The 25595-nt window shown below is 33.8% G+C and overlaps 1 protein-coding gene across 1 annotated transcript in view; it reads right to left on the reverse strand.

Annotated features, from left to right (window-relative positions):
• Positions 1-847: 847 nt before the first annotated feature.
• The window catches only part of LOC142334549 (uridine-cytidine kinase 2-like), a 25360-nt gene continuing 612 nt past the window's right edge, over positions 848-25595 (reverse strand). Inside the window, exons 2-6 of the mRNA XM_075382670.1 lie at positions 5917-6350; positions 5473-5595; positions 4754-5043; positions 2722-3016; positions 848-1940 (exon numbers count right to left, since the gene is read on the reverse strand). Of these exons, the coding sequence (XP_075238785.1) occupies positions 1635-1940; positions 2722-3016; positions 4754-5043; positions 5473-5595; positions 5917-6141 (1239 nt within the window). The 5' untranslated portion in view covers positions 6142-6350 and the 3' untranslated portion in view covers positions 848-1634. The remainder of the gene's footprint in view (positions 1941-2721; positions 3017-4753; positions 5044-5472; positions 5596-5916; positions 6351-25595) is intronic.

The raw sequence follows: 25595 nt of genomic DNA on the forward strand, positions 1-25595 counted from the left end.
AATCACGCCGCAAAACCACTCGCTTTTTCGCTCCATTTCCTGTTTCGGCGTGACCAAAATCACCACTCCAATTTGACTTTAAAAATCATGAAAATGTGTGAACAGACCTTAAAAAAAAAGACAGCGCCCCAATACAATTCAAATTCTTTGCATTGTAAAAAAACCAAGAGCACCGCAATATAGCTACGCTCAGCTTACAGCTTCGCAGCTATAAAAAGACAGCGCCCTAATACAATTTTATTTTTTGAATTGTAAAAACCCAAGAGAAGACCATAACAGCATCAGCTATCGCTTTGCGGCTATTAAAAACACTGAAATTATTCATTTAGCACTTTGTCCTCGAAACAAAATGAGCTCTCATATCACATCAGTTAGATGCCTCATATGACTCAATCAAAATCTAACCTCTGCAACGAAAACACTCAAAAAATCAATGCAGTACATGATAATATGAGCGACTTTCGGAAGCATTGTTCTCGGACGACTGACGGAGCTCGATCATTGTCCACTGAGACGATTTAAAGGGAAGAAATGAAACGAATTAAAGCTCATTTTTCAGAAAGTACTTCAGGTAAAAACAAACTTGTAGAAATCCAATACTCATCTCCGAGTCCGGATAAAAGACAAAAAGATGAATAGTAGTCTCAGCTATCCCTTGTTTCAAGAAGATACAACAATTTTAGAAACTATGCCTGAATCCTTAGCCATGCAAACTTTTGGGGCTTAAGATTCAGATGCACTATTTCAGCCTCCAGCGAATACAATTTAATTGATCCAATTCTTTTATAATCTTTGTAACAAATTAAGACGCACCTATAGTTAGTCCTCTCTGTTTCTCCTGTACAACTTTGAAGAAAGACATCTATTAAGGACATTCACGATAAATGCCTACATAAAGAAACATTTACAACCTTTCATACCATAAATTACAGCTCAACAAAGATTTCAGTCAATATTCGATCCGAGATAAAGAATTATACTTCAAAATGTAATAATATCAAACTCAAATGCACATAGTCTTTAAACTAATGTACTTCATTATTTACGGATTATTTACCTCCTTGGTTAGCCTTATCAACACACGTCACTATTTTAGACAAGACGAGACAATCTCGTCACGCCTCATCAGATTATGCGTCATTAAGTGCCGCAAAATTAAGTAACTGAACACACAGCTTGTCTGCAATATTCACTGCACAATTTGAAGGAAAAGAAAGGTTCATTGCTTTCTATCAAAAGAAACATAAATTTGTCCAAATCAAACACAAATTAGTATCATAGCTGCGGTTTAAATGAAAAAGACTACTTGATCCACGATGTTTTAGAGTTTCATTCCCGAAAAACACGAAACATCAGTATCTAAAAGTGATCGCGCATATAAATGCAATTTTTTCAAATTTTGGACAAATTATTATAACACGTCTATAAACCCTAATTACATAGTTTATCACAGTCAGACACCAAGTTGGCTCAATGTTCGGTGTTGGCTTCCCCATTTTACCCTCTACTCTCATCAGATCAATTTAAGCGTTTCATTCTTAATTTCTCCTTGAATGGGCTCAAATTTTTTCAGGGGCTATAACGCCAAAGAACCAAACATTCAGAACATATAATTGTTGTTTTCTGATTGCTCATTAGTGGACACTATTGGTGAAGTTGGGTGTATTTGACGTAGTTGTGCATTGAGGTCCTCTCAAAGCAGGGAATTCTTGTACGTGGCAAGGCATCGCTTTCACATGCGATGAGTTGATGGACAGCGCTCCTCCTACTGGTACTGGTGGCTTTGTTGCTGTTTGGCTACTGATGCTGCCCTTTGTACGTTTGCAGTATGAGGATGAAGTCGGGCTGCTTCTGCTTGGAGTGTTTGAATGGCTCTTTTTGTCTACATTGACTGGACTGCGGCTGGTGCTACCACTGCCAGTGGTTATGGTCTTTGATACCTGGATAAAGTTTATACGTCTGCCAATAAAACATAATATCACGAATCTTGTTGCAAGACTTGCTAACGGATAAGAAATATACTCGGAGACAGAGCCCATATTTTTCTTCACTTCGAAATCACAAGCGAAATGTCAACGAACATGTTGCTCACTTCACACCCGGACGAATTGCTCTCCAACGATAGGTGGGGGGGGGGGGGGGGGCTGACTTATTTGATTCTAGCTACCATCAAGAGCGGGGGAATGTCATTAGACCACTACTAAGGTTTAGAAGTAAAAAACAAACAAAATTTTGTCGCTCCTTTGATAACATTTTGACTGTAAACTTCCACGAATTAAGTTAGCGGTTTCAATTATGAAAGCCATTTAGATCACGCAAAAATTAAGTCACAAGTGGAAAAGTCCCTCGAAACGTTCTAGAAAACGGTCAAGCAAAAATTTTGCAATGAAGAGACACGCACGACTGCAATAATAGCTTTAAACTTTGCCACAGCGCAACTAAACATAAGTCTACCTACCCTAGGCAAAACGACTTATTTTGAATCTGATAACAAAAATTAATATCAAAGAACTACAAACGCCCGATATAACAAACTGACGCTTTTAAAACGCCTGAGCGCGCAAAATAAAACAATTGACCAACGTGGGATAAATTTCAAACAAGGGGGGGGGGGGGGGGAGGTACGGGCATTCGATTGTAGCCTGCTGGCAGCGGGGAGGGCGGGTGTTAATTTCCGGGGTTAATTTCCAAGCCAGTGAATTATTGTTTCGCATATAGTACCTGATTAGTTTTGGTTGCTTGGTTACTGGAACTACTGATATGGTCCAGGCTCTTGTTCAGAGGACTGCCAGGAATCGAGGACCCTCTGGAAGAGCCAGAAGATCTAGATGAGGAGTCTCCGGCCCCGCGGATGGAGCTGCGTCGGCTGTTGTTGGCGGCATTGCACTGTAGCAAGTCCTGAATGTGTTGCACAATGAGCGACACAGCCACGTTATTGTCGTTGCCCCTCGGAATTATTACATCAGCGTACTTCTTGGTCGGAAGACAGAACTCCTCAAAAGCGGGCTTCACAAACCTGAAATAGATTGAGTTCCGGTCATAATTTTCAGTATTCATTAAAACATAAACGACTAAAGTCGGATGACCTGCTCTCGAACGACGGGCGGGACATTTTATTTATAGTGTGCGCAGCTCAGAAATGTTTAATGGCCGAAAAAATGACCGACCCCACAGCGCTTTGAGCACCGAACCTCCAGGATGTCAGTCTGAGATCTAATCCATTAAGGAGCAATTTCTTTGATTATCATTCGCTCACAATAGCTATAACAGCAACCAACTATATATCAGAATGAGAGTAACTTAGAACACTCAAAAATGAAGAACTCGTGTGAATGAAGTTAAAGAAGGTTTTAGAACAAAAACGATGAAGCAAATATTTCGCATAAAAAGAAACACGTGTACAAAAATTGCTTCAAACTTCGTTCGAGAGCAATTTTGAAAACAATCAGTCAAGTCAAAATGTGAAAAAAACTGAAACTAGAAGTGGCTTGAAAAATAAGAAAAAAAGCTTTGACTCTGGTGTTAAAATTGGCATAAGCAACAAAATGAAACCAAATAAATTAGCATAAAAAGACATTTCCGATAATATTTCGAACAAAACATAACTATAATGACCTTTTAAAGACCTTCAAGCAATTTCAGCACATTCGGAACCTCAAAGACCACTAAAACCAGATTAGGTCATCTATTGCAACTTAATGCCATGGAAAAAGGTGTTAAAACAGCTTCCAAAAAAACCGAAAGAATCTGGAATGTACTATCAAACCTTTAATTGTTTTGACTTAGCAACAATAACACAACAGAAACCCCAATTGAATAATTGAACGTGAAATAATATTCTCAAAGCCAGAAAAGCAAAACTGGCCAAAAAAATTCGAAAACAGAAAAATTAAGCAAGAAGTAGTTTAAATTTAGCCTAGTTTCTTCAACTGAAATAAACTTAAATTGACAATAATTAAATAAAAGGGACACGCAGACACTAAAAACATGAAAACGAGTACGAAAAAAATCGCTTCAAACGCGTCCAAAACGGAGAAAATGATTTGGAGCAAGCAGTTTACCCAAAAAAGTAAAAACTAAAAAAAACTGCTTTGAAAATGCCGCACTTGATCAAAAATTTTGCTCGTTTAGCAGAAAATTTTTACCTACTTTTTTGCGCGCACGTCTCTCTCAAAAACGCGGCATGAAGAAAAATTTCTCTCTCTTCTCTTCTCTTTCTCTTTACTTCGTTCAGCCGTTTGACCTAAACAGTTGGTTTTCACGTGCGGCATTGACTTTTACATCATGCTGTAAATACACTCCAAAAAATTATCGCTCAAAAAAGACGCTCAACAAATACTGCTTTTCGAGTTGTAAAAAGGCAGAGCACCAATACAGTTCAAATTCTTTGGATTGTTAAAAAGGAGCACTATAATAGCCGGCTGAGAAGATGAGGGCAGCTATTGAAAACAAAAAAAACAACCGGTACCAAAACCAATACTCTCCTTCGAGTCGCAAAAAACCTAGAAAAGACCAACAAAAGCTCACTATCGCGGCTATTAAAAAAAAATCCTGCCGAGTATATCGTTGTTGCACCATTTACATAAATCCATGCAATTATCTCAAGGTCATCAAAAGATGTTATAGTCATGGAAATCTATACGCGAGTCTTTCAAGACAAAGGTGCGTTTTAGCGCAGCTTACATTGAATATGTTCGTTAATCGTTTCGTTCCAAAAGCCCTCCAGAAAAGACAGGTAATTTTGAAAACAAACCTGATATATTGGCTGAGGACAGATTCGATATTCCTACTCCTTTCCTCCGTGTCTCTGAGGACGCGCCTCGCTAGTCGAGTGTCCGAGTCAGTGTCTACAAACAACTTGAGGTCAAATAGCTCCCGCATCTCCTTGTCGTAGAAGACAAGAATGCCCTCCACAATAACGACGTCTGCAGAGTGTATGGTGAGAGTGTTGCTGTCGTCCTTGTTCAGACTGTGACTTCGGTAGTTGTAATGGCTAATAGTCACTGGCTCGTGCCTCTTGATTGCACGCATGCACTCTTTCAACTAAAAATTAGTGGTAATAACAATTTAAATCTTCATTATTGCGGATTTATACCTAATGTTTCTCTTAAAGGAAGCGTACAAGGAGCTATTGAAGCCGTTGAATAAAAACTTCATACATTCAGCAAGATTTACCAACCTATTATTTTAGAATGCTGGAAAAATTGACCTGGTAAGTTTGGGGTGTATTCAGTGGATTGGTTAAATCTCACTCAAAAAAAAATGCTCCACCCTCAAGCTAAAACTTTAATAATGCAGACCGTCTTAGATAAAAACGAATATTAAAAAAAACACTTACAACATAATAGATATCTTGATATGCCTTTAATTTAGGCTATTACCTGCAAGACAACAAATGTGCATAAAAATTCAGTCCAATAAACTAAACACTCGCCAGGCAAGCTGTCAGGTTAAAACGTTGAGATCAGATACCTTTTCGAGATCCACTGCGTTGGGGTGATCGAAGTTGAACTCAAACTTGGCCGCATTCTTCAACTCGCGATCGTTAAATTTGCGGTAGAATGAGTCCTGGTTGATCACGAAAACTTGCCTCTCCTGAAATGCCTTTCATGGTGCATCATGTGCAGGTATTGGATGATCTTTAATCCTCATATCAAGAAAAATATAAGCTTACAGCAACTTAACTAAAATTCATGAGAAAATCAAAAAATCCTGCATTTTCACGCTGTAATGAAAAGATTCTAGAGCAAATCTTAACTCCGACTGACAATGTTCGTAATTCCTATGTAAATTCAACATCGATATATATATATATATATATATATATATATATATATATATATATATATATCTCGGCCCTCTATTTTCTTTCCTCAAATAAATTAATTTTCTTGACAAAATGCAGGCAATTATCACCTTGGCCGACTTCCCGTTTTGACCAAGAGCCTCAACAATGCGTTCACACACTTCAGATTTCCCAGATGAAGAACCCCCCGCAACTCCAATGATGAACGGGAAGGACGGGGTCGCCTTCTGTCCAGAGGATGTCCCCGAAGCGCGCGATCCTCCAGACTCACTTCCGGAGCTATTAGGGACTGGGTCGTTGAATAGCAAAGTATGTCCAGCCGATATTTTTGTCATCTTGGTCACGTTAAAGTAATAATCGTTCTCAAATACTCGACTTACAATTGTGAAGTTAAGTAGACAATGTAGCTAATATTCGGAGAGCAAATAACTCCGTGTAGAGCAACTCCGGGGGTTAAGTAATTACTGGTGGTTTTCTGCTAATAGTGATGCTTCTACAGCAATCTACTGCTCTGGCTGATCGCTTTTAGATCATCATTCGCCACCTGGAATGTGAACCGATTAGGAGCCAATATCTGATAACACAATCTAGCTGTTTATATTTCACACTTTCCTAAAATACATTCGATCATGGTAGCCAGGTCAACAGAAATTCAAGGACTGCTAGGCACACTGGTACCACATTGACTTGATCAATAATTAATTTGAGACATTAGAAGTAAAACTGTTCAAATATTGATTAGTTCAAAAGAATGCAAGCAGACTGAACACGATTTCAAATTTGCAATCCTTGGAAGAATTTGGCTATTTAAACTTTTACTATTCTTTCACAAGGCCGTAATTTGTGAGAAATGACCAAAAATATGAGCCATTGTACATTAATAGATTAGCAGCTATTTTAATTTTGAACAGCGAAAATTAATGCTGAAAGTACTATTTGTGTTCCCACATTTTACAGAAATAGAACTTTATGCTAGCCCCACTTTTATTTTGTTCAGACAATTTTCGACTTTTTTTATGGCATCTCAGCCAATCCCAGACCAAATGTGGCATCCCAGGCCAAATGTGGCATCAACTTCAAGCCATCTGCGTCTAGAATTTCACTAAAAAGGGAAATTTAAGGAATTTTGCTTGTTAAAAAAAGTTTTGGCAACAATTTTGACCCACAATGTAACTCATTATACAATTTTGAGGTCAACTGAAAGTGATTTTTGCGGCGTGATTTTAATTAAAACGAGTTTAAAGAGGTCGGAAAGAAAAGACAAGTCTCATATGTCTATTTTGTAGTACGAGAAAAAAGATTTGAGTTTGTCGCTGATGTGCGGTGCAAAGACTGCTCTTACTGTTATCCCAAAGTATTCAGCAAATCAATTCACTTTTAGAGGTAAAATTGTCATTGAGTCCAAAAAATGTCCATGTTAAGTCCCAATTGCTCTCTAATAATAAATATGGTCTGGATTTTGATGCTTCCTGTACGTAACTTATGGTTCTTTTTTTAGAATTCAGAAGTTTTTAGGTTCTCTAACTGCATTAGAAAAAAGTATGTCATGGAGTAACAAAGATCATCGTTTTTAGATCATCATTGGTCACCTGGAATATGAACCGATTAGGAGACAATATCTGATAACACAACCCAGCTGTTTAAATTGCACACTTTCCTAAAATACTTTCGGTCATGTTAGCCAGTTCAACAGAAATTCAAGGACTGCAAGGCACACTGGTACAACAATGACTTGATCAATCAATAATTGACATCATAACTAAAACTGTTAAAATATTGATTCGATCAAAAAAATGCAAGCAGACTAAACACGATTTCAAATTGGCTATTTAAACTTAAACTATTCTTTCACAAGAACGTAATTTGTGAGAAATTTCCAAAAACATGAGCCATTGTACATTCATAGATTAGCGAAAATTAGTGCTGAAAGTACTATTTGTGTTCCCAAATTTTTCGAAAACAGAACTTAATGCTAGTCCCACTTAAAATTTGTTCAGGCAATTCTTGAGTTTTTGAGGGCATCGCAGACCGATATCAGACCAAATATGGTATCCCGGACCAAATTTGGATCAATTTAAAGCTCTCTATCTAAAATTTTGCTAAAAAGGGAAATTTTAGGAATTTTGCTTGAAAAAAGTTTGGGCAATAATTTTGACCCACAATGTAACGCAATTTAGCCTCATTTTTAATCAAATTCAGCTAAAATTCGGTCAAAATCAATCAATTGAGACAAATAGCGGTTTTCTAACGGTATTATTAATAACACATCTTACAATTTTCTCAATATTTTCATCCAGTAGGAAAACAAAAATTGAAAAACTGAAAATTTTGACAAATGTCAGCAATTAGAAATTTTATAAATTTTTGCCTGTTTCTCAAGCCTTTGAGCCTGGTTTTCTGTCCAAAACCACTTTAATTTGAGAACCAGGAACAAAATTATATTAGTTCTGTGTAATGGTGGTCAATTGTTGAGAATTTTGAAAAAATTTTATTTCAAATCGAATTGAAAAAAAGCTATGCAAAAGTTTTGTTTTAGCAATATCACGCATTCTTTCCGCATGCACCATTGACTGAATTAGAACTACCAATGACTGATTATGCAATGCGTTATTTTTGGGCTACATTGGTTTGAATAAGAAATAACAAAACCTATTTGATAATTTTTTTCAAATTTTGGTCATATTATTATAGACAAATATTTGTTGCAAAATAGAGTCTATCAAAAAAGCGGCTACTTATATTATTACATAAGGGTAGTTTTTATACTGAGTCAGCTATTACTGACTTACCTTTTCATATAATTAAAACTGTAATTTGGTGCAGACTTTTTAAAGAAATCATCATACAATTTGAGGTCAATTGAAAGTGATTTTTCCGTTGTGATTTTAATTACAATAAGTTTGAATAGGTCGGAAAGAAACGACGTAAGTCCACTATGGTTATTTTGTAGAACGAGCCAAAAAACATTTGCGACTGTTTCGCTGACGTGCGGTGCAATGACTACTTTTACTGTTATCCCAAAATATTAAGCAAATCAATGCACTAAGGATAAAATTGTTTTTTTTTACTCCAAAAAATATCCGTGATAGGTTTCAATTGCCCTCCAATAAAAAATATGGTCTGCACTTTGATGGTTGCTGTACGTAACTTATGGTTCTTTCAATTTTTTGGAATTAAGAAGTTCTCTAACTGTATTATAAAAAAGCTTGTCATGGAGTAAAAAAGCTAAGAGTACACCATCGACATACTCCTGTTTTCTTAGACTGCCTCAAAGAGCAGCTTGTACCTACCTCCAGATATATAAGCTACAGTATTTTGAAAACTACAGTGTTGTCACATAGAAAAATCTCTCAGTAAGTGAAAAAGTTAGTTAAAATATAAATAAAATGTATTATTATTTAGTTATTTGAATCTCAAATATGTTTCCGCAAGAATGCCATAATTTATCCTTATGCGCACTCTTGTATGCCTTATACTTTTTAAGTTTTCTTGAGAGATTTCAAATTATTACTGGTTTTCTATTATTGGTTCGCATTTCAGGTCACCATTTTGCTGTTCCAATGATTTTTAATGAAAAGCTTTATGGCGTAAGTTTCAATGAGGTGCCATTTTTAATCTATGCCCTAACTCGTATTGAAAATTCTTCAATAACACAGGTTTGAAATAGTACTTTCATTAGACATTTTTCTCAACTTATTTCCTTTATCAAAACAAAAAACATCAGAACTTGCGAAAACAACCAGGTAGTCAGAATTTCCTTGTCTTTATCATTGTTTCTCCGATTGTTTTCAGGACTTCTTTTGCCATAATTTTTAACTTCGTATAGATTGATTCATTTATTTACTTTTGATGCTTTTCTATGTAAATGCCAGATTTTTTCGTTTGTGCCCCCAACACGTTTTGCAGCCCCAATTACGTAGTCTGTGCTATTGCATAATAAAGTATTATCAAAAAAATTTCACGTGTTCCAGGGGGTGCAAATGAAATGCACTCATTAAGCCGGGGGCACAAACGGAAAAATCCTCACTTCTTGATTTCATTTTAAGTTGGGACTATTTATTCCCTTTGTTTAACCAAAAACAAATTCAAAGAGACGTTACTAAGAACAAATTGAGAAAAGTGGAGAAAATTTTGTCTCGTTGAAAATTTCAGCCAATTAAGCGAAGTAGTTATGCCAGTTACCACAAACACAACTGCTTTGAGCTTCTAGTATTGCGGTTTTCTGAAACAAAATCTCATGGCTACGAATAAGTTGTAATGAGACGTGATTCAATAAATACACGTAATTTGCCAGGAAATAATTTCACAATGATTTATAGAAAAACATTGATGAAAAAACCAAAATCGCAAATAAAGCGTATAAAATTTGAACTTAAATGTTTTTGTATAGCAAAAACAGATTTAAGGAAAACTTTTTTGATAATAGTTATCAATTAGTTAAGCGCAACTAAAAATTATTCCGACATTGAAGGTTACTCGGGCTTTTAGTTCCTCTGAAAAACTCAAATAGTTTTTCTCTGTTGTTTTGTTTTCAAGCTCCAACTTAATCCAATTGACTTTTTCTTAGCATTGATATTACATATGTTTCCGAATAAGCATGTGTGAACATGCTATGGCACGCACAGGACAAGCTACCCTTCTTGTATCCGTCTACGTCCTTCTTGACATTACTTCATCGATACAGTATAGCAATTGTTACTAATAAAAAGCCTTTTGTTAAATATACATCCAATCTATTATGATTTAAAAAATGTTGAAAAGAGCGGGGAAATGAAAACAGCGATAGCAAAAAACAGGACAACAACTTTATGAAAAGTAATCATCTAAAATTTATTGAATTGGAACTACTTCCAAAAGTTTTGCAGTACATTTCAGATTTTGAGCACGACAGGCAACGAATCAGAGTTGACCATTAAATTGGAGCAGCACACAGACAAACTTAAATCTATCGTAGAAGTTGACCTGAAAGGACCCAATGTTGCAACTTGAAATCAAATCTAAAAACACAAGTCCCAATGAAATAAGAGAATAAATAATCTTTAACTTAGCATTTAAGCCAACTTTAAATGATGATCAATAAACATGTGCGTAACGTCGGAACCGCTCTTGCTTGTTTTACTGCGATCCTACAAAACAAAAGCGAGAAAAAAAGACAGAAAGATGCACTGGCTTTCATTGCACATGAAGCCAATAAATATTTTGCTACACACGGAAATGGGCCCTAAGAATAACTTTCAAGTGGCCCTCAATATGACTTTCCTAGTTCCAGCAGTTAGAAACTGAAAACTAAAAATCAAATAATTTCAACCTTTTGTTGAAGAAAAAAGCCAGTAAGCTGATAAACAGCAGTTAGGAAGATACCAATGGCAATTAGACAGTCCTTGTTCATATTTTCTATCAATTTTTATTATATTTTGTTTGTAAAATAAACGACCCGTATTTTCCTAGTAAGTTTGTAATCAAGAGGAGTTAGAAATCAAAGAGATTGCAATATGAATTAAACACCAGGCAAAACAAGCTGCGGCAAAGTCCACTCTACTTTCTCAGTGCTGAGAAAACAAGAAACATTTTTCTCAATTGGTAAGCGTTTCACCTGCAACATCTTATCAACAGGTGTCTTATATGATCATTATTAAGCATGAAAAACTTAAAATTTTGCAATACGTTTACTGAAGATAAAAAGATTGGAAGAACTACAGACTTTCATCTCAGTGTCATGGAAGCAAAAACATTTTTTTGCACTTGGAACCTCTTCCATTCCAACGGAAGTGAAAAGCTACAGTAATAAAAAAAATTTGGCACATCAATTCACTATCTAAATTTAATAAATCAAAATTTGTATTTAAATGTTCAACATTCAAAAAAACATGAAGGCAGACTATCAAACCCTTAAAACTTTGCCACAAGTTGTCACAATGCAATCGTTGGAACACTTTTCCGAGTAATGCAGTATATACCACAAGTAGAAGATAACTTTGAAACTTAATTAAACAAGGCGAATTGCAGCAAACCAAGAAATTTGCTTGCTACAGAAAAATTTAACAAAAAACATCTGCGGTTGCTTCATAGAAAAATAGTTTCATACTGCAAACAAGGAGGCTCGGTAATATGCGTACGCACATAATGTACCGACCAGGCTAATCCACATTCTTGACTTAATTGGCAAATGATGAAGAGATAGAAAACTTCCATTTCGTTCAACAAACCACTAACGAAATACATCAATGCCACGCTAGAGGGCCGATTAAACTTGTTGTTTACAGGACTACTAGAAAATACAATAAAAAAATCAAATAACAAACATTAATTACGAACATAAATCGATGTCTATTGAAGAAAGTCATAACAAAATCAAACTCGCATCAGATAAAACCTAAACAAACCTACACTTCACTAGGAAAGATATGGGACCTGTCCTCAATACAACTGGGCAACAAGTCGGCAAAGAGAAAAACAACTGGCCAAAGAGCAAAAAGGTTTGCAGTTCAAAAATACCTTTCTATTTTTAAAAACAATTAACCTCAAAGTGATTAACAACATTAGACAAACATTGAAATCACAAAAATTTTTATTTATATCTCCATAGAAAACAGTTGGGACTTTTCATTATCCAGTGTAGGTCATACTACTACAAAAACCAAACACCCGCAAAAATAAAAAAAATCATTTATATTTTGCACCAAATGGCAGGCAGAAATACCATTTGAAACAATAAACTCTTCACTGAGAGAAATAAGAACGTTCAATTGCGCAGTATTCCAAAGCCAAAGGGCCCTACCATTAATGTTAATAATGTTAATAAACATAAAGAGGATTAAACTCCTTTAAAATGTACGATTATATTAAAATCTCTACCATTTTGAAATTTTGTAGTAAAAAAGCCAACCGAAAAACAAATGGTTGAAAAAAAAACCGCTATAACGATTAAATTAGAGCTCACTAGAAGAGACAAAACTTAAAATCGACCAAAAACGATTTAAAAGAATAGCGAAGCTCAAAAATCCAAATATGCTGTCGGAAACAAATATTTTCGAAAGTCACAAAGAAATAACATTTCAAACAAAAACAGATGGATTAACTTTTAACAGCTCAGGAAGCCAATAGAGCCTGTTATTAATGAGAATAAGGCACGACGCTTCAATATATTAGCAAATACAGTCAGAAGCCAAAACTTCACAATTTTACGACACCACAGTGTTCAAGGCACAATAATTATAAGATTTTATCCGCAACTGTAAATCATCACATGCTTCTCATCTGCACATCAACGTGTCTTCATTATAAAATGAAAACGTAGAAATGACGTTTAAAAAGAAAATGAAAAACGGAAATAGAAAAGAAATCTCCGAAATTTTATTTGAAAATAAATGATCGAAGCCATCAGTCAAAACATATAACCAGCAGAGAAAATACTGTTTCAATCAAAAGTATTTGAGACTTCTTATTAGTGAGATTGATTACATGGTCACAAAAAAAAGAAAGACAAACAAAAGCAAAAAATTTAGAATCTACTAAATTTTGCGAAAGAACAGTCTCAGCCCAAAACATAAACTATTAAATAAAAACGCTGTGCTTTCTCCCAACAAGGTTTTCCTTCAACTCGACATGTCAAAAACGTGGTAATTTGACAATGAAAGAAAATGAACCTACAAAATAGGCAATTATGCTCAAAAAAGAAAACTCGTATCAAAGAAACCATTAGTTAAATATAAAACCGTTACAGACATTAATTGATAAATCACAGGAAAATGTTTTCCGACTGTTCCTACTAAACTAAGCCTGAAATTGAGAGAAACTAGATTAAATAGTGACAAAGTTCAAAAAATTCAACGACATTTTCTCAAAACAAATAAATTCAAAGAGATCTTAGATAACCACTGAAAGCTTTGTCCAGGTTCAGTTATACCTCTTGAAGCCAATTGGATCTTTGATTGGGGCGACTAAGTCAATGTAGTAAAAAAATTATCACAAACGAAAGCAAAACCAAAAGAATTCCTTAAAATTTTACGAACACAATTGGTCAGAGCTAAAAAAAAACATTGATTGTTGGGTCAATTTTTGTAAACAATAACTGAGCCCTGATTTGACATTCTTGTCATTATTTCTTAAGGTTGCTATCCATGCTGAGATCAATATCAGCACTGACATTTCTGAGCGTCTGAGAAAACACTTAATTGTACAAATGGGGTCGAAATTATTAATTTTAAACAAAATTTTGCAGTATATCAAAAATAATTAATGCATTTTGTATAAATATTGAGTGTAAAGGTGCAAATTGGCAAAATTATCATTCCAGAGGCGTCTTAAAGCCAGTGGGAGTACAACCAGATCTCTTCTTGAGCAAACGAAGAACAAGATCGCAGTTTTAAGAAGTCTACTTCCAGCAAATTTAAAGAAAAGAGGTTAAAAAAGCATATTTCCTCCTTTTTTGACGGAAAATGTCTGATTTTTTTTTTAAAAAAACTGCATAATATCTAGGAAACTCGGATCAAACGATTCAGCCTTCATCCTCTATCTATAAAATCAATAACACTTCTCTGGCCATTTTAACGTATTTCAGCAAAACTGACGAAAATTTGGTCAAAAATACGGAAAATGTGAACAAAAACAGCGGAATATCTACTATTCACAAGAACTTCAACGCCGATAACTCTCTGTAAAAAGCGAAAAAAACTTTTATTCTATATTCTACGCTGGACGGACTTTCTAATGATACACTCACAAATCTCTGCGATGATTACATCGATCGCCCAAACTGAACAAAAAAAATCATTTGAGTATATGACTCCCAACAAGATCAAATGTACTTTGACTGCCTTGGACGAGACCGAAAATAATTTGGTTAGCATGGGCCATACCCAACAGACCCGTGGTCAAGAAGACATGTCTTATGAGCATGAGCAAGAAGAAATGGACCAAAATTTAGGTATGGGCCAGACACAAGAGACCAAAATTTGAGTAATAGCCCAATAAATTGAACTGAGCGTAGGCATGGACTAAACAGGCTTAAGTTTCCAAAGACTGGCTAAAGTTATCAAAGTTTTTATGGCGAATAACAGATGATTGCGTTCCTAGAACACCAGAGGAAGGCACTGTTTGAAAAGACAAGGACAATGATAGACCGAACCTGGACGAAAAAAAACTTCAATTCTATATTCTACGCTGGACGGGCTTTCTAATGATACCACTCACAACTCTCTACGATTATTATACCGATCGGCCAAAATTGACTCAACAAGACAACCCATTTGAGTATATAGTCCCCCCACTAAAGCACTAAAGTGGGTCGGACCAATGAGGAACACAAAACGTAATGATAACCGACGAAGCTTTCAATAAGGAATTTTCAATCAACTGTTATTAAATGTTTTTGTTTAAGAAGCGAGACGTATTTTCATAAATCTAAACAGATTGCAACATCAATCAAACACCAGAAAAAAATTAAGCTGGTGCAAATATTTTGACTGTTTCATTGAATACTTCAAGAAATAATTGCTATACTTTTACTGAAATCATTCCGAGTAACAATCCTGGCTGTCAACTCCCAAAAGTAGCAGCCACTTGAGGGAAACAATGAAATAAGTAAGAACATAGCTGGCAGATTGCCAGAAAATAGCCGCAATTGCTTAGTAGATCTGCAGTCCCAAAAAAAACAGTAAAAAAGACAAACCAAAAAAATTCGTCTTTTCATTGAAGGCTGATTTTGTATAGTTTGATAAAAAATCAGTATACATTTTTGCTGCTTCTATTAGCTGGTCTCAGATAACCTTCATTTAGAGTGACACACGCCCATTTGACCTTATCTCTTTGAATTAAAGTAAATAAAAGTCAATTTCAAAGTGAGGAAGTCATTTTTGAGAGTGAGCTAAGTCAAGTATGACCGAAAATGTAATCACGCGAATGAACAAAAAACTCGCTCCATTAAGAGCGAAAAATGACGTCACACACGCACTTTAGTTGAAATTGCATGAACGAATGAACAAAAAGCAGATTTGAAGTGGTGGTGACGTCATTAACTGTGACGTCGTGACAAAAATCGCGACGACGAAATAAAAAAAAAACCAAGAGAAGGCCAATAATAGCCCCAGCTATCGCTGTGCGGCTATTAAAAAACTACCTCACTCTAATGGAAGAAGCAACGTTGTTCTACGCACTTAAACCTTATTGCAGGACAATTCCAACGCGAAAAGTGAGAAGCTACAAAAATCAAAAACTGGATTACATCATTTAACTATCTAAATTTAATTGATTAAAATTTCTCTTCAAAAGTTCAACATACAAACATAGCTCGAAAATTGCCAGAAAACAGCCACAATAGCATTGTAGGTCTGCAGTCTCGACAATATAGCAAAAAAAAACAGACCAAAAGAAAACTTCTTTCAGCTGTTCTCAAATAAACTTCAATTAGAGTAATACACTCACCTGACCTTTTCTCGTTGAATTACAGTAAAAAAAGTCAATTTCAGAGTGAGGAAGTCATTTTTGAGAGTGAATAAGTCACAAGTGACCAACACTTAGGCACGTCAGTGAAAAAAAAACCTCGCTCCATTAAGAGTGAAAGTTAACGCCACGCAATTTGAAGTGATTGTGAGGTCAGAGCATAATAACTCCTGAATTTAAAGTCAGTAAACTCAACCCACTTAGGATTGGGAAATAAACATTCTCAGAACAACTACTACTCATAAAAGACAAATCATAAACTAATAGAAACATGTAGATAAACAAAAAAAACTTTGTTGTTTTGGAAAATTGAATTGTCAAAATTATTAAGCCCAAATTATCATAATCAAAAAACATCACACAATGGGACTTCAGACAGCCAAAATTAACTCTGCAGAAAACCCATAAAAACAGGCTAGGCAACCCAATAGATATTTGGAAGAAAGCATTTTTTTTTACTAATGTTTCCTAAATTTAATGGCTTTATAAGTTTACAATTAATATCTGTTTTCTATCGTTGAAAAGTAATATATATCAAATTATAATAAAAACATTAATGGAACACGCAAGATAATCAATAAAAAATGCAGGCATCAGTCAAAAACTCAATAAAAAAACTCTGAAACGAAATCTTTTGGCTAATCTGAGAGACCTGTCGAGTAATAGAATACAAAAATATGTTGAAAAACGGGCAAAAATAAAAGAAGTGAAACTGCTGAGCGTTTCACTTAGAATATCTTTCTGCATGCAGCGATCAACCGTTATTTCATCAAAACGTTCAACACTTATTTCATCAACAGTGGTCTAAATTGGTCCTTATGAAGCAAAAAATAATTTAAGAAATAATAACAATAGTTTTACTGATGTTTGGAATGGTTTCATTCCGAGTAAAAACTCTGAGTGTCCACTCTGAACACAAGCTACCATTCGAGTACAAAAGTATTGCAAAAACAAATTCAAGGGATTATACCTAAATGTTTCTTAACTCGTTGTTTTTGACACTTAAGAATGTCAAACAGTTAATAGGGAAGTGAAGAGCTACGAAGTTGATCACAGAAATTAATGATCACCTCAATTCACAATCTAAAATTAGACAATCAAAACTTCTATTTAAAAGTTCCACATTCAAAAAAGATACAGGACTGCTACTGTTTCAACCGATATTTGCTTCAGTAAAGTTCGACAGGGTGTCAAAGACCCCGAATTAAAATATATTGCCAGTAGGGGCCAAAAATAGTTGCGGTTATTTCATAGACAAACAGTTTAATAACGTCAATGACGAAAGCAACACCTTAATGATAATAGGAAAAACTTTTAATTAAAACAGTACGTCTGGCTTGTTGTAATCAAAAATTGTTTCCAAACGATTCCCACAAAATAAATTTCAGTTAGTGCAAGTATTCCACCAGTACACACACGCACATGAACTAATACTGCAAAAGTAAAACAATTGCGGTTGCTTCAGAGAAATTGTTTAATAATGTTGATGAAAAATGCAATAACTAATGAAATGTCGTGGCTGGTTCTAAGCAAAGAAAAGTAAATAGAAAATCTTTCCTCAAACTTTTTTCAGTTATTCTGAGTTTTCAGAGTGAAAATGAACACCTCTTACTAAATTCGGTTAATTAAAATTGATACTGAAGAAAATAATGAGTGACCAATAATCTATTTGCGCAAAAAGTAAAACCAATAGCATAAAAAGTCCTGAATTACCATTCAATAAATTGAATAAACTAAAGACAATAATATCAATGTTTTTCTCATTTAATAGAAAACGTAAACCAACACATATACGAAGATAAATAAGGAGTACACGTCTGAAAACCCTTCATTTGTTCATAGAAAAAGTTTTGTGAGTTACTGGGTCCAAAAAACATCAAGACAATCACATTCTGGGACTTTAGATAGCATTAAATAATTTTGTAGAAAAACCCAGAATAAAGGACAATAAAGATATTTCGCAGAGGTCGATTGTTACTAAGGTCTTTGACAGTACTGGGTGTTGCAGTCACTGAAATATGCAACAAATTTACAACAACTATCTAACGTCAGAAAGCATATACAAATTTTATTTTAAAAAAACAGCAGGAACAGTCCTGAATTAAAATTCAAAGAATTGACAAAACTGAAGTCAACAAAATCAGCCTCCGATTATAATTAAACAAACCAATTATCAAAACGTCCACAAAAGTAAACAAAACATTGAGAACTCAAAAATATTTCATTTCCATTAGAAAAGTGTTATCAGGTTTTTTATTCCTAAAAACGTCTTTCTGCAACACACTGCAGCTTTGAAGTTAAAAAACTAGAAGAGCTCAATCATTCCAAAATATAAAGCCAATGATATCCATCACTAATGCGGCTAAGTGACAGAACGAAAAACAATACGACAAACAAATAAAAAAACATAGCAGGACAAGTCCTGAAATACAATCCAAAGAATTGAATAAAAAAATTAAAAGTACTCTACCTGAGCAGCAGATTAACTGAACAATGCCAACCAAAACACAGACAAAATCATCAAAAAAATTGAGAAACTAAATTAATCAAACAAACTAAACAAAAATATACTCATTGCTAAAACTCTTAAGCTTTTACCCCAAAAGCAAAATTTGATCCCTTTAAATATACCTATTTCAAAAATATGTTTAAAACCTATTTTTGTTTCTGCGATCGGTCCAGTATTATATCTGCAAGACCCGAAAAAATTCATTGGCCCTTGAAGATCGAATAACTTGACAATGACCGAAAATTTTAAAAAAAAATTGAAATCAATTGCAAATTTTAATGAAATGGTGCTAAAAATCGTGATATTAATATCTTCAGAATCATTTCTGTGTCTCTAGAGGCTATTCAGTAACCCAATTCCAATCCTTACGAAATTCATTGGCTCAAAGATCGATAGGCAATAGTTTTTAGAAAAAATTTCAAATTTCAAACAATAGAAATTCATTCTATTAAAATGTTGAAAGCCATTCAATTACCACGTGCAAGTAATTAATAACATGCTATCAAACCCTGGATGAGGTTACCTGGTTACTGATAGAAGAAAAATGAACTAAAGACAAATGTTTTGAAAAAACTGGAAAATAGCAAATTTTATCAAAAAAATTCTAAAATTCGAAGGGCCAAATTTTTGAAAAAAAAATCCATTGAAACTAACAACTATGCAGCAACTTTTTATCAGACCTTGGAATAGGTTTTCTGGCACTTGAGAATGGTCAAATATCAAAAATTGACAAAAACTTTAGGAAACCTTAAAAAAATTGAAGATTTTCAAAAGAAATGCTAAAGTTCGAAACATTAAAATGTTGAAAACCAATTCATTGTTAGAAACAATCCATAGAAACTAAACAGTGCCCTATTGTCAAACCGTAAAGGAGATTCCCAGGCCCTTGAAGCTGGAAAAACTCAAAAATTGACAAAAATTTTCAAAAAACTTGAAAAAAATTGCACCAATTATTATCATTTTGCGTGTTTTTGTTAGTGGTACCAAAACACATAGCTCATAAAATTGTCATAACGCGTAATTTTGTTTTGCAAAAGGCTTGCATCATTTTTTAAAAACTTCAACCTAAGACTAATCAAACAAAAAGTCAAAAAATTACGAAAAAACATGAAAAATTGCAACTTTTTGAGCCCAAAATCTCCTAAAAATGACCTTTCAACCTTGAATTAAGGCCATCCCAGCAGCTGCACCACTCTCAGAACTTGAAGGACTACTAAAACCCACTTTGGGCCTCTAATGAAAGTTAATGCCCGCTGGGCTTTACCTGTTTATCCCGTTTTGAAAGATCAAAGTCATTGAAAAAATGTGTGAACACATCTTAAAAAAAAACACAGCGCCCCAATACAATTCAAATTCTTTGAATTGCAAAAACCATGTTAACTCATAAGAGAGCCCTAAGAGTTTTCCATGATGAGACAAACTGACATAAAAAATCGAAAAGATGGAAAAAGATAAAAAAAAACTCTAAAATTCTTTCGAAAACCGTTGGTGTCAATGTCAATAAAACCATATATTTTGCTTTAAATCAGTTAATTAATTTAAACATTCCTCAATAGAGCCATTGAGACCTATTATTGATGAGAATAAATATAAACAAAAAGAACCAAAAAAGGGCAAATTAAAAATCATATTTCACAAAGACAGAGTCAAAGTCTTTGAAAACCATTACCTGCCTATTGGTGGGTTGAAACGAGTGCACCTGCGCATTTATAGAACAAGCGTAATGCCTTAAAGTATTTGCACAGAAAATTTTTTTTAAAAAAACGCAAAATCAAGTCACATTGCCGCACGTGAAATAAATTTCGCTCAACAATCGAAAATTGTCATTTTAACACCATACTCTCACTCCACTTTAAAAAGCACGCTGAAAAACTTACGCCTAATTTACTACTTAATTTTCGCTCTTTTTTACTCCAGATGAACTAAAACCACTCTTCAAATTTGACTTCTTTAGAGAAGAGGTAAAACTGTGAATTAGAGTTTTATAAAAAACGGTTTCTTCGGAACAACTGATGGAAATTGTTCAAAAGCCAATTTTGGTTTGCTCTACGAAGCAGAGCAACTGTTTCAACCCAGAAATTTGCCCCAAAAAAGGTTGACAGAAATTGAAAATCAACAGAAATATAAAAATTGGCGGATAATAGGTTGCCAAAAATAGCTGATTCATAGAAAAAGCTTTTAAAATGCCAAAAAAGTCTAATAAAAAAGGAAATGCTTTTATATAAATTGAAATGGTCCGGCATGTAATAAAAAAAGGTTTCCGATAATTCCCGCAAAAAACTTTAAATTTTCGTTTTCGACATTAAAAAAAACACCTTTCATAAAAGCCAACAAAATTCATATTGTGACCAGAAAATCATGCGCGACCAAAAAACCTATGCGCGCGAATGAGAAAAACATAGCATGACAACTGCTTAATTTAAATTCAATAACTGAATTAACTTAAAATTGGAAAATCAACAGTCCTAGAAAATCACTTCATCATAATTAGGAAAATCGTAAATCAATACAAACCGGCAGATAACTGTTACAAAAAATAAAGAACTTCTTTTTGGAACAATACGGTTATCAATGTTATTAAGTCCGAAAGCAACATAGAGCAAAAAGTAAAACCAGTAGAAAACTCAGAATAAACAGACGGCACAATAGAGATTTTGCAAAAATCAATTTTTAATGATCGCTTCTTAAGTTAATGGCGTTAAATTATACATTTAATATATGTCTTCTATCGTTAGAACGCATATATGAAATTTTAACGAGCCCCAAAGTTGACATCGAAGTAGTTGACTATGATTTTTTTTCTGGTAAAAAAAATTATTAATTTTGATTATCCGTTACGACTTTCTCTTCCAAAAGCTCTTCCAAAAATATATATTTTGATTTTGACAAAAAATAGTTTAGCCTAATGATATACGATCGCAACATACCACTTCAACGCCTTACGTGTAGTCAATACTAAAACTTTCACTTGTTTATTCTTTAGAAAAAGTAATCAAGAGGACTCGTGCAATAATGTGCGTACCAAAGAGTGCAAGAATGTGCGTAGCAAAGAGTGCATTAAAAGAAAATCAAAAATTTTTTCAAAATTAAAGATACCAATCGAAGTATGAAGTTCAATTTGTTTCCCAATTTTTCTAATCTAAACAGTTACGTTAAGGTAGATCAATGAACTCAGATTTGTGTGTACTGTTTAATTCTCATTTCATTGCTCAATCAATTTTGGATTCATTGGAGAAATTTGAAAAGTTGAATAGAAATCAGTCACGAAAGTAGCCATGCTGAAAATATAACATTTTCGTCCTTTTTGTAAACTCCTATTACGGATGTTGTCACAAAACTCCCACATATGAAAAATGAGCAAACAATCAATTGCAGGCCTTTATTAAATGGGGGACACAGATATGGCTAAAGTTTAAAATAAAAAAACAAAAAAAAAACAAAAAAAAAGATTTACTTGACTAAAAACGTGACTGTGATGACATTGAAAGGTGAAGACATTGTAAGAATTCCTATTAAAATTTTCGTTAAATTGAGCTGCTAATCAAGATAGGATCAACTACACAGATCAAGACTCGAAGTCTAGAAACTTCAAAAAAAACAATTTTCCGTTCTTTCATCAGGTAATTATTTATCTCCTATTATAGTTTTGAATGACCCTTAGAGAACCAATTGATTAATTTTATTGTCCATGTAAATCCCCGAAAAAGAAAAGCAGGTTTACAAGTTATAATCCGAATTTGCGCAGTTAATTAGAACAAAACCATCATTTACTACTTCACCAAAAAAATTCTGATTGGTTTTTATTGTTCCGACCCCACTTGGGAGGAGGAACTATATACTCAAATGGGTTTTTTTTTGTTCAGGCAATTTTGGCCGATCGAAATATTCATCATAGAGAATTGTGAGTGGCATCATTAAAAAGCTCGTCCAGCGTAGAATTCGAAATTAAGTTTTTTTTGAATTTCCTTTTTTTCAGTTATCGAGGATTGAAGTTTTGTGTGAACATGTGATATTTTTTTCACTTTTAATGTAATTCATGTGTAATTTAGTGTAATTCTTCAAATTGAGATGATTTTTATATCAAATTTTGATTCAAAATTACATTTCAGGCCACAAAAAGAATCAATATTGAGTTCCTAATAGACGAAAGGCGATAAAAAAGACTAGTTCTGGTCTCATAGGGAAGTTTACTATCAAAAAAAATTATCGAATTCTATTTGAGCTATTTTTTTTATAAAAACACAATCATTTTTTTCTATGTTATGTTATGTCACATAGAGACTAGTCACTTTTCATCCCCAGGTTCCGTTAATAATAAACCTCGTTTTCAAAGAATCGCTCGTATTTTTTTTGGATACGACTCTTGAATTTTAAATAAAATTTTGGTTTTTTTGAGGTTTTACTAATTTTTGGAGTCCTATGGCATAAATTCGTTGCCTAAAAAAGCAATAGGTTTCATGATGAGCATTAAGAGAACCAATCTAGAGCTTTGAGTGGACAGCTAATGGCTGTTAAGACTATAAAAATGGTTTTTCGAGAAATTTTTTTAACATTAACTAATCATAAACTATTTTCGTGAATTGTAGGTCAACTTCAAAAATTACTTCAAGAATTGTAGGTCAACTTGTAGGTCAACTTCAATTAGAATTGTAGGGACCCCCTTACTTTCTATTGCAACCAAAATTAATCTGGTTAGTGGTTTTATCTTCTTATCATTTGTTATGACTTCAATGATACAAAAATTCGAAATTTAAAAATTGGATTTTTTCGCTTTGTTGGTCCCTCTTGCAATCTTATCACAATCTCCTGATATTAATATCACCCATTGGCTTAGAGAATGTTTTCAATGGATCTTGGACAAAGTTTTCAGAGAACAGCTTATGGTTTAAATTGCTTCGACACTTTCTTCACGCACTTTCCCACTGAAATTTTTCTTTTTGCCTGTATTTGTTGTTGTTTCCATAGTCATAAGACTTATTGTGATGTCTTATCGGTTACCTATGCATGAAAAATATCCTTTTTGTCCAATCGAAGGACAACTGAGCGTATTTATTTGCTTCCGTTGAAAGCTATTGGATTAAATGGCTGTAAAAAAAAATTAAAAGACTTTAAAAGTGATTTTCCGAGAAATTTTTAATATTAAACAATCTTAACCCTTAGTTCGTGAACTGTAAATCAGTCTCAGTAATGACCGGACCTTTTTTTACTAATTCAACCAAAATTAATCTAGTTAGCGGTTTTATGTTCTAACTAATGGTGTTATGACTTCGATGCACGAGTTTTCATAACTTTTTTAAAAAACTTTTGGATCCCTTTCTTAATTCTGGTTCCTTTTTGAACCATAACACATTATCCTAATATTGATAGTTTCACGGGCTTAGAGATGACGAAGTTCAATGGATCATACAAAAAAGTTTTTAGAGGAAAGCTTATGGTTTAAAGGGCTTCGACACCTCGCGCATTTTTCTACCAATTTTTTGGATTTTGCCTGTCAATGAGTTTTTGTAATGTCTTATTGTTGAGTTACGAATTCCAAACATCCCATCTTTTCGTTGTCTCACCGAATCATAACTTAGCGTATCTATTAGCTCCCGTTGAAGGCTATTGAATTTAATGGCGTTGTTACTACGGTTTTTCTCAAAAAAAGTCAATGTTTTAATGTGTTTGTTCATGTCTGTTGATTTATTGCAAAATTGTTAAAACGAAGAATCCCATTGCTGTTAGAAATTAATTGAAATTGGGAATTGGAAAAATTTTAACTGAAAAGATCAATTTTTAATGGCTCTGACATTTTCCTCGCTCAATTTTTTTGAATTTGCTGTGTTAGCCTGTTTTTTATACTTTAGGTAGCCGTAAAAAGCTGACCGGTCTCATAAGCTGGTAAGTGAGGATTGATTGAATAATGTTACCCGAAGAAGACTGTTTATAGCGATTAGTCTTCAAGTTTATAATATCCATTTTTGACATTTTAAGGAATTTTCAATTTTTTCAGTTTTTGTTGTTGTTTCATTAACTTGTAACGTGTTCTCATTATTGAGAGTTCCCATGTATTTTTAAAAACAACAGGTTTACTGATATTATGACGTATTTAAGGTTTTGTTTGTTGGAGCATGTGTCTTCATAAAAATTTTATGTGAGTGGTGTATTTGTGTTTCTTTTTCTCTTCCTTTAGCACAATCCCGTAATAACAGATCCCAATCATTTTCAAATGGGGCCAAATTGAACTTATTTATGCATTCATAACATGTTTAGCTGAATTAGTATAAATGGAAATTGAAATAAAAATACAAAATATTCAGATAAAAGCTAATGATTTTAACGGCTTCACTAATTTGTGTTTTCGCAATGTTTGTAATTTTTCTGCATCTATAGTCGGTTCCCATGGCTTAGTCTAACCAAAGACAGGTCCTATTGGTTTCATTATGACTCTTTAGTAAATTTATGGAGAATTTGTTGAAAGCTATTGGTTTTTGTGACCCAAAATTATTCGGTTCAAAAAATGTGGATTGCTTTTTGAATTTCGCTTAATTTTTTTTTGTAGAATTGTTTCCTAGTCTCATTAAGAAAAAATCCCATCTGCTGTGTAGTTAGGAAAAATTAAATTCGTGTAGTTAGGATTTTGTCTAATTGTAATGTGACGTTGTTACTAGGTGCTTTTAAAATTAGTTATTGAATTTTTGACGTGAAACTTTTGTTTTTGCTTTTTTTTAGTTGTTTTTTTTCTCGTAGTCTTTTCAATGTTCGGTTTATTATTCGGTTTAAAAAAGGTGGATTGCTTTTTGAATTTCGCTTAATTTTTTTTTGTAGAATTGTTTCCTAGTCTCATTAAGAAAAAAATCC

The sequence above is a fragment of the Convolutriloba macropyga genome, chromosome 2 (assembly GCF_964194025.1).
Source record: "Convolutriloba macropyga chromosome 2, txConMacr16.3, whole genome shotgun sequence".
Taxonomy (NCBI): domain Eukaryota; kingdom Metazoa; phylum Xenacoelomorpha; order Acoela; family Convolutidae; genus Convolutriloba; species Convolutriloba macropyga.